Source organism: Tupaia chinensis, unplaced genomic scaffold (assembly GCF_000334495.1).
Source record: "Tupaia chinensis unplaced genomic scaffold, TupChi_1.0 Scaffold145717_1, whole genome shotgun sequence".
NCBI lineage: Eukaryota > Metazoa > Chordata > Mammalia > Scandentia > Tupaiidae > Tupaia > Tupaia belangeri.
In genome coordinates, this window is record NW_006205575.1 from 588,131 (window position 1) to 598,634 (window position 10,504).

A 10,504-nucleotide genomic window follows, 5' to 3' on the forward strand; every position below is an offset into this window, starting at 1 on the left:
ATAGAAGCGCATGGAAAGTCACATCAAATCATGAACTTCACCTTACAGTGAATGAGATGCAGAGATAGGCTCATGACTACCGGAAGAATTGGTCCTGTCACCTAAATACCACCAGAAGCAGTCAGCTCCCTAGGGTACTTCTTGGAAGAAATACACTGAGGATGGAATGTCATCCTCCAGTGTATGCACCAGACCATAGATTTTTTTTTTTTTTTATGGTGTTTCAATAGGAAGCCCGCATAGGTCGAGGACCAAGAGTGGAAGCAGGAGTGAATCCTCATGTTGTTACTCCTACTGACACACTGGCAGCTTCGCACTTCTTTTGCTTATAACTCTGGACTCCACTGAATTAGAAGAGCCCAACCTAAAAAAGGATATGCTTTCATCTGGGCACATAGCAACAGTATCATTGAATTATAAGCATAGTTTCCATCTGAGTACTTTTGTTTCTTGACTCTGGGGACCAGAGTCACCATCTTGGCAGGGGTAATTGATCCAATCATCAAGAGGAAGTAGGGCTGTTGTTACAGGATGGGTCATGGAGGAATAGTAGGGAACCAGGTGACTCACTTGGGTTTCTTTTGATACTTTCTTACTCATTTGTGATGATAAGTGAGCAGATAGAGAAACTCCATTCTGAGAAGGACACATGTCTTAGTTACTTTGGGCTGCTATAGCAAAATACCATAGACTAAGTAGCTTAAACAACTAACTTTTACTTCTCACACGTCTGGAGGTTGGAAAGTCCAAGATCAAGATGCAGGTAGATTCAGTATCGAGTAAGGACCCTCTGGCTTGCATATGGCTGCCTTCTTCTGTCCTCACATGGTAGACACACAGAAAGAGCTCTAGGATCTTCCTCTTATTATAAGAATATTAGTGTCATCATAAGAGCCCTAACTTCATGACCTTTTCTAATCTTCCAAAGACCCCACCTCCAAATGTCATCCATTGGGGATTATGGCTTCAACATACAAATTTTGGAGGGACATGAACTTTCAGTCCACAGCAGCATGGCAACCAGTGCTCAGACTCTTGAGGATGAGAATCTGATGATACCACCCGTAAAGCAACTGAGACTGGCAGAAGTGGTATCTGCTGGTGAAGATGATCTAGACTGGGTAATGGAGGAAGAGAAAATGAGGATTATTTTAGCCCCTACACTAATTGAAGCAATGGCAACTGGAGTCTATCCTAATCTTTCTCTCCCAAGTGTCGGTCAGGGAGAAAGGCCCCTTGGATCCCTGCAGGAGATGCCTCATAAATATACATGAGGATGTGACTGGAGTGAGGCCAGGGTAGACTGTAGTAGATACAGGAATGAGTCACCCAGTCTTTCTTCAAGGAAGGACTTACCCTTGAGCTATGATAATGCAGTCAGCAGAGAGCCTCTGGCTGCCATCTCCTTTAGAATCTACCTCACCTGTAAAATGTCACGCCCTTCCTGGGGAAGCCCACATCTGGTGACTGAACAAGACAGGGGTGTAAAGACGCAGACATTTCCACCTAGCATGATACAACTTTGAGAGGCAATTTTTGCCCCAGAGCTGCCACCACACTGGCTAAGGCCTTGTCGGGGCTGCATTGCAATTTGGTTTCTCTCTTTGTTCCATCTTCTTTTCTCCACCTTCTTTTCATTGATCTTAATTCTTAATAAACATCTCACATCCAAATTTGTCTCAGCATCGCATCCAGAGAGCCCAACCTGCTGCAGGCTATATGAGGGAACATCAAAACAGTGGGATGAAACATGAGTGTAGTTTTGATTTGTTTTGTCTTTGTTTTTAAGAGAGATTTTTGCTATAGGGCAGAGAGACAGAGAGAGAGAAAGCAAAATATCACCCCCCAGGGAGGATGGCCACACCACAATCCATTCTCCTCCTTTATCCTCTTAGGATTTTGGACATGCATGCACCTGGACCCAGCATAAGTTGAACCACAGTCAACTACATTGGATTTCAGCGACTGTAACCATTACACCATCTGCTGGTCCCAATATAAGTGTATTTTAATGCAAAAGAAAAATTGAAATCCATGCAGTTTTTTCATAATATGCATTTTCAATGAACTTTTTGAAGACTCTACATATGCTTTGGAGACAAGGGAGAAACTCATGTACTAGGTGATTTGGGGCAAATTATTTTACTTTCCTGAACTTCTATTTTTAGTGAAAAGAGATGATGTTTGCTTTGCAGAGTTGTGTGAGACTTCAGTGAAATTGAGTGTGTGAATCACTTTGGCATAGTGCTGAGCATATACTAGTGTTCAATGTGTTTGCAGTTTTATTATTGCTTTAAAGGGAAGCTCCTCAGAAATGGGCAATTTCCCATGCTGACACAGCAGTGTGTTTTCCATTGAGGCGGGCATACTGAGTGTTCAGTTTCTAGCCATGCTGGTGACAACAGTACAGCCTAATTCTAAAACAGCGTAAGCACAAGATACTTTCTAAGTATCTTGCATATACTAAGTCATGAAACCCACACAACAACCCAGTGAGGAAGGCAGAGTTTCTAGTTCAATTTTAAAGATAAGGAAACTGAGGCACAGAGAGGTTCATGAATTGGTTTCAGGTCCCACAGATTGGAAGTGGGACATCTGGGTTCTGCACCTATGCAGCGCGGGAGAAGAATTTGTGCTCTTGTTCATTGGGGTCTACTGCCTCCTGGTTGAACCCTTACGAAGAATTTGAGGCAGAATGAGGCAATCCTGCCTCTCGCCTCCCCACTTGCCCATGAAACTCTTTCAGGACAAATTTTTCTGAATAGGAAAGAGGAAGAGAATGAGGAAGGTGTCTTCCACCTACAGATGGGCTGAGATTCATTAATTCTCTCTGAATCCCCGAGGGTGGAAGGATTTGATGCCGCTGTCTCCTTGGGACTGAGGAACCAACCACTGAGAATCACCCTGGAGAGGGGATAATGGCAAGAGTGAGATGTTAACAGTGCCAGCATCCTTGCAAAATTTCAGATATTCACAAATAATTAACTCAGCTTTTCCAACATGTCTTTATTTGCTTAAGTTAACAAAATATAGGTTACACGCAATTTTTAGGTAAGCTGCTTTTTCACTGTAGCAGAAAGCAATATTCACAACTTGGGTTGCTATGAACTTGGAGTTTTAGTTTTAAAACAGCAAGCCAGAATTTTGTACAAAATCAACATTCAATATAACATCCAAATATGTGAGAGATGTTAAATGTTAGCTCTGTTACATTTTGTTACAGCAGAGTAGACAAAGATCATAATTCAAAACATAATGTTAATATTTTATTAAATGTCTTCAGGGCTTAATAAATACAGTATGCACAATGAACTTTCTCATGCAGCTACTCATATACAAATATGCCAGCTTCTTTTATGGATTTATAAAAGGTCAGCCTCAGTCTTATGGCCAATGAGGAGTCAATTTATTTATTTATTTATTTTTTAAAGAATAAAAGAGAAATTGAAAGGCAATAAGAGCTGTGTACTTACAGGCCTGAATAAAAAGAATAAAAGAAAAACATGCCACTTGGCTAGTCCATTGATTGGTTCAAAGTGACAGTGGTCAAAAACTCAGAAAGCTTTTGGTAGTGATCTAATGTGTTGAATGTCACACTGCCCTAGCCTTGGAGTACTGGTAACCTCAGATGGCCTCATCCTGGAGTTCTCTGAGGATGGCCCCGCTGGGCTCTCCTTTAGGCTTACATCCTGCTTAATCAGTCCATGAGGCGAGGCTGGTCAGCCCTTCCTGAGCTCCATGCTGATGTACGTGGTGCCCATGTATTTATCACCCACACTAGGATACTTTGGGGAATCGAAGTCACACCATTAGTAATTGTCCTGAGACAAGAGATATAAACTAGGACTACTGCAGGCAAAGCAGGATCTTGGACACACAGCATCCTACAAAATCGAGGTTTTAACCTTAGTTCTCAGGTCAGTGATAGATGAGCCATCAGGTCATATCTAATTAAGTCTCTCATATCCAGAGTCAGCAACTAGAAACAAGTCTTAGAATACACTCCTTCACAAATCTTTGTTACTTTTTCCTAGGCCTTTTTTTCTCCATTCAGATTGGATTTTACTTGGAATGCTAACATACAAAAAGATGAAACTCGAGCTGCTCTGAGTGAAGTGGGCATAGAGGTTGAGAGTTGCTCCTCCCCTTGCAGCTCTGCAGGGTCCCAACAAGGACCTCTGGCTCCTCAAAATGCAATTTGAAAACCACCATTCCAGACCATACTCTTTCCATCTCAACATTAACTGGTTCCTCAAACTCTCCCGTGTGATTTGTTTAGTTGGAAATGACCAGATTTTCCTAGTTTCTATACCAGCCAGGCATACCCAGAACCATCTGGAAGTCTGCAGCACAAGGGGTCAGGCACAGCATGTTGTAGCATGTCCTTAACACATGAGCTCTGGATGGACACATATGTAACAGGACTGTAAGAGCTGGGGGCCACACAGAACATTCCGCCTGCCTTCTGGGCACTGGTGAACTATATTAACAATGAATGGAAGGGAACTTGCCTTCTGAGGACTTGGGTCAGCTTCTTGACCCAAAGTTGTACGTATAATTGCAGAAACTCACATTGTTCTCATCCTCATGCCCTTTGCAGGTTACCTGACTGCAGGACACAGGTGGCCATAGGAAACCCGAGCAGCCTTAGCACTGACGGTGGTGGTGACGCTGCAGGAAAGAGCTTTAGACAAGGATCAGGGACTGGCAAAGCACCTAGTGAATAACAGGCCAGTAGAGAGGCATCCTTGTCAACAATAAAAGCCAGCATCCAGCAGTTGGAGATGGACTAGATTTTCTAAAGAAACATACTAGGAAGTTTGAGAGGGGAAGAAGCAAAATACTAAACAGTACCTAACTCTACAACCAAGGGTCGAAACAACTGACCAAGGTGGTTTTCACATAAACACACAGTACCAGAGGGTATTGCTTATGATCAGCCACACATAGGCAGCAACCTGTCCGCATTGCTTAATTCGGTTTCTGGGCTTAAGTAAAGCCTATATGCTGGGCCCAACCCACCATTACAAACATCATCATGCACTGGAATCACGGTTTAGCATCTGGGAAGAAATGGTTAGTCACTATGGGTCAGCCATGCATTTCTCAATACAGGAAGTAGCCATACACATCAAAGGCATCAACTTCTAGTACAAAAAGTGTGTAACTACACAGAGTATGTGTGTGTGTGTGTGTGTGTATATGTATCCCTTTACGAGACCCTTGCAAAATGAGTAAGAAGGCCTAAGTGAGCCATCCAATTGGGAGAGCTCTTGCTCACCACCTTAATGAGTCTGAAGTCAGAAACAGAAGTATTTATAGAGTCCCTGGGAGGGATCCTGGAAGCCACAGAAAGGGGTAAATGTGATTTGAATCCAGCCGATCATTTCAACCCTGGCAGTGCTTAAGAATTACCTGGGGCAATTTAAAAACTGGGACTCCACTCCAGACCAGTGAAATCAGACTCTCAGTGGTTGAGGCCCTGGCCTTGTATTTCAAGACTCCCACGACTGATTCCAATGTGCAGCCAGCATTGAGAACACAGCCTAGAGTCTTCCTAGTGATTAGTTGATCATTCTAATACCTAAAGTAAGCCAGAGCCAACTTCAGAGAGTATTCCTCCAGCCCACCCTCTCCCTCCAGTACTGAGAAAAGATCTGCTTCTCAGTGGTAGCAACTCTTCCTGCTTTATGGAGTACCAGGCTCAGAGCAAAGCAGCAGTGGTCTCCGGGAGGGGGCTTTGCTCAGGAATGCAGGGCTAGTCTGAGAAGCCAGGACCCTTGAGCATTATCAGGTCACCTCAAATGTGCTCCAAGTACCCCAGCTGATGAAGGAAGCTGAAGCAAAATGAGAGACCCAGGCAGGAATCTATGCTGGTTTTTCCCTTGTCAAACTTATTCATCTCCTTCTGAAATTTCACCTTACATCTGCAGCAACTACTTGAGAACACCCTCTTCAACAGTTCACCCTCCTGTGTCATTTCTGGTATTTTTGATGATTAATAAAAGTTTTTATATATACAACTATTAATATTTTCATCTATCTGGAAAAATATAACTTTCATAAATTCAACTAAATAGTTATCAATAAGGTAATATATCAAGCACCATAGTTTTGCAACTAGAAAGATCTTTACGTATTAGTCGAAGGACAATAGAATTTCTAAAAGCACCTCAGCATCAGCTTACAATTAGATCTCTAGCAGAATATGCGCGGTTTATGATAGTCCCGATGCATAAAGTAACACTGAGGAAGACCTTGCACATATGTTAAAAGTATCGCAGGCCCAAGGAATGACCCGAGAAGCATTTACATTACCAAGGACGGTCCCTGCTCATTTACTCAGCCATTTGTAAAGATTGGCGCCATTTGCTGCCTCCAGTAAAAGGCAATTCACGCAGAAAGCTATATTTGATCTGCCTGGTTCTCATTTTCCAAATGTAATTTTAAAACTGTCCACTTAGATACCTAAAAGCACTGCTTGTTTTTCCATTTTCCTCTCCAGTAATTCTTTTAAACTCTCATCTCTGTGCTTGAAGTACAAGTAATCAGAAAAAGAGGGGCCCCGCCGGCTGCTCTGAAATGCTGTGAGGCCCAGACATTCGTCCCTGCAGGCAAAATCTCTCTGCGGGCCGCCCCCTGCCGCCGACTTGGCCCTGCTCCTCTCCTCCTGTCGGTCTTTGGCCAAGTCCTCCTCCTGCTCTTTGTCTTCTTCCTTTTCTTCCTCTCCCTCCTCTTCCTCCTCCTTGCAGGCGTCCCCTAGCCCCTCAGGCTCCTGCTCCGGCTTGGCGGACAGATCCCCGGGCAGCGAGGGCGGCTGGGACTCGGGGACCAGGCCAGGGCTGTCGGGCTCCACTTCATAGCAGTGGTCGAAGTCCTCCTCCGCCTCCGCCTCCGCCTCCTCGTCCTCGTGGCCCGGGCTGCCTCTGGCGCTCTCCCCGTCCGACTGGAACACCGGCGCCCGGCGCTTCTGGGACAGGTCGAAGGGCTCCTCCTGCTCCAGGCTCCTCAGGGCGCCGGCCGACTGCGCCAGGGCCATCCGCCCCCTTCCCAGACCTGGAGAGCAGAGGGAGAGTCATGCACCGCGCGGGGAAAGCAGCCGAAACCGGCCTGTGCCGGAGGGAAGGACCCAGGGCCGGTTCAGGTGCGCTGCTTATACCTTCTGCAAAGTAGACTTCTCGGGGCCTTCAGGTGCGGTGCTGGTTAACCTGGACTCCCACGTGGCCAACCCCAGTTTGGTCCTAAATCTAGCGGCTTGAAAATCACACCAGTTGGCTGCGTGTGTGCCCCCAAATTCCAGGAGAATGGAGGAGTGGGAATTGCACCGTGAACATTCCCCCTGGCGAGCTGTGATTTCTGTCTCTCTGTCTCCTTCCAGTGAGCAAATGCACCCTATGGCAAAAACCCTAAATAAATATATATAGATTTCCCTAGCATCCAGGAGTTGCCACAATTCGGTAGGTGCTGGGGAAAACCTGAAATTGACAGCATTTGTTTCTGGCTGCGTGTTTGTGTGTATCTCACTTATGAATAGGTATGTTCATTTGAGTGCCTCTTTTGTAAGGGGGGGTGGGGTGGGACAAGTAGCAAGCACAGACTGCCCTGTGTTTGTGTCTGGGTAGATTCATCTAGCCAACTACATGGTTTAAGTCCTGGACCTGGTCCCTTGAAAAACAAGCCAGGTGTGTATATGTGTGGTGGGGCTCAAAATCCTGAGAGAATAAAGGAGAAGGGATTGTGGCATGGCCATCCCCCTTAGGGGGTGAGGGGGTGATTTATCACTTTCTGTCTCTCTCTGGTGAACCTATGTGCTCCACAGCATATTAAACAACACCAACAAAAACCAGTTCATATGATTTTGCAAAATACTCATAAAATTGTGTTTCTCTCTCACCCATAGACTTCCTAAAAGGGAAAAATGGTTTCATTTTCCTCTTATCTGCACTGCGTGTGACTTACTGTATAGACAGAGGCGCAGTTCCTGCCTGTTTATTCAAGGACCAGTTGATTAGATGACTAAGGAGCAACCCTGCTGAATTCAGTAGAACTGGAGCATAAACTGTTCACTGCTAAGGGCCCTAGGGTGAGAAGAGGAAGGAGGCAAGAGCTTGTCCTGGGGTGTATCTGGTCATGCGCAGGTAGGAGAGACCTAGACTGCTACAAACGCACTTCTACTGACAGCAGAGCTTGCAGCCTCCTTTTTAAAAAGAGAAGAAAATTTGTGTGCCCTTTAATAACAATGCAGTGAAATGGATATGGTAAAGACTGTAGTGTTAGAAAGGTCTGAGTTCAAACCCTGACGGTGCCAATTTTCAGTTGAACAATTTTGGGCAAATTAATCTCTTAAAGCCATAGGTCCTGCATGTATAAAACAGAGATAATACACGTTTCTCTAGCCTGGAGCTGTCATGAAGATCAGAGGAGACAAGGTACCTGATGCAGTGTCTGGAGCAAAGGAAGCAATAATGGTACCAGTGGGCCTCATTGTTATGTTCCCGTTTACTCTCTGTAATTAACTTTCACTTTTTGTGTTCAGATATAAGCATTTATTTTTCTACTAACATTATTAATATGCTCCTGCTACTCTGCTGTGCTCTTGAGAATTAGGCTTCCCTTTTTGACAAGAATAGCCCCCAATATAATGCCCTACAAAAATAAATTCAGCTCCCATTTGTAAACCATTGGGCTTGGCAGTATGGGGCTTAGAAGTGAAATTACCTTGAGGGTGAAGGCCCCGCTCCATGACTCCATGCTTGACTTTCATGTGGCGTGTCAGGTTCCCTTTGAGGGTAAATTTGCTTGGGCAGTAGAGGCACTTGAAGGGTTTGCTATCTGAGTGCAGGTGCATGTGGCCCATTAGGTTATGCATCCGGTTGAATTCTTTCCCACACAGCTGTTGGAAAAAAGAGGAGAGGAGAATACAGGTTACTCTCCCAGGGTGAACCCACATCCTGGCCCAAGGAGGACAAATGTGCAGTGGCCCATGCCACTTTGACCTTGTTTGGACCTTGGCATTTTAAATTGCTCCAAACGACAATGTCTCCATGGAAGTCAGGGAGGGACTGCCTCAATCTCAGAAGGAGCAGGTAGGAGTGGATTCAAGAGATTTGTTTCTGATGAACAGGGATCTTTAACCTCTAGGTAGAAATTGTAAAATTTGTAAAACTTCTTTTTTCTTTGTTTGCTATAAGATGTGTGTGTGCTCACCGGGGAGACAGAGAGAAAGAAAGAGAAAGTCAGAATCATCCTTAGGGGTGGAGGTGGCCATGCTGAAATCTCTTCTCCATTTTCCTCTCAGGATTTTGGGCATGCACACACACACACACACACACACACACACACACACACACCTGTCATGATTTTCAAGCCAATGGGTCCAGGACTCAAATTGCCTAGATGGCCACGTGGGATCCAGCTGCCCTAATTTCCATGCTACCTGCTGACCCCAAACCTTCTTTCAAATTCTACGTTTGGAAAAGGAGAAGAGATGATCTGAAATCAATTGCTCAAAGTGTACTTCACTTTAATGAGGATATTATGACCTGTTTAATATGTATGGAGTATTTATAATATGGAAGGCATCATTCTGAGTTTGCCATGCAATATCTTATTTAATTCTCAAATCCTACGAGACAGGTTTTGCTATCACCCTTATTTTACCAATGAGTAAAGTAAGGATTTAAGTTGCTTTTTGCTAAGTCACATAGCTAATGGGTTCTGGACTCCGTCCATTGGACACTAGAGACCACAGAGTCAACTGCCATGTCATACTGTATTCCATCAATATAATTCTGTTAGATGTAATCAGATAACACTTTCCTAATTTTTAGCATTGATAGTTATTTGTATGGATTTCAGAGTTAAAGGGAATAAGAAGACATCTAAGAAAGGAATTTCTCTGTGTAGAAATTTGAAGGACTGAGAAAATTATCTCAGGCACATACAGAGAAAACACATTTTATTCATCTCTTCTTCATTATTTGTCTCTGTTTCCATCACAGTGCAATCCGTGATGGACGACAACAGTGGTCCTCCAACTTCTTATGGAAGAGCAGAACCTTCCAATTTTGCAGATGCTGAAAGTGTAAAACAGAAGCAGCTGTTCTGGGGTGCTTTATTGTTCCCAACCCTTAGAGCAGGATTTGAAAACTACAGCCTTTTCTTGGCTATGATGCAAGGAATGCAAAGGATTTTGTGCTTGTGCTTGGACCAGACTGTGAAGGGAGGAGTTTCTTCTTCCGTGCCCAACCTTAGAGGCCAGTGTAGTTTGGGTAGCAATACTAGTGAAACATGTCTCAGAGAAAGGACTCAGGGTAGAGCACCCCTTGGGGCTCACACAAGTTTTTCTTTCTCACTGAAATATATTTTGGGGACCAATATTGGGGATTTAGGATTGGTTTTATTTTTTAATTTTTTTCTCCTTTTTTTTTTTTTTTTTTTTTAAAGATGTGTTCTGATCCGCCTGCCTCGGTCTCCTCATGGCACTGGGGTTGCAGATATACCT

The 10,504-nt window shown here is 44.2% G+C and overlaps 1 protein-coding gene and 1 long non-coding RNA gene across 2 annotated transcripts in view; one reads left to right on the forward strand and one right to left on the reverse strand.

Annotated features, from left to right (window-relative positions):
• Nucleotides 1-3,738: 3,738 nt before the first annotated feature.
• Nucleotides 3,739-10,504, reverse strand: part of ZNF366 (zinc finger protein 366) — a 74,750-nt gene continuing 67,984 nt past the window's right edge. Inside the window, exons 4-5 of the mRNA XM_006168345.3 lie at nucleotides 8,719-8,893; nucleotides 3,739-7,056 (exon numbers count right to left, since the gene is read on the reverse strand). Of these exons, the coding sequence (XP_006168407.1) occupies nucleotides 6,461-7,056; nucleotides 8,719-8,893 (771 nt within the window). The 3' untranslated portion in view covers nucleotides 3,739-6,460. The remainder of the gene's footprint in view (nucleotides 7,057-8,718; nucleotides 8,894-10,504) is intronic.
• LOC102483104 (uncharacterized) overlaps nucleotides 7,051-10,504 on the forward strand; it is a 10,678-nt gene continuing 7,224 nt past the window's right edge. Inside the window, exon 1 of the long non-coding RNA XR_337387.3 lies at nucleotides 7,051-7,144. This is a non-coding gene — a long non-coding RNA (uncharacterized LOC102483104). The remainder of the gene's footprint in view (nucleotides 7,145-10,504) is intronic.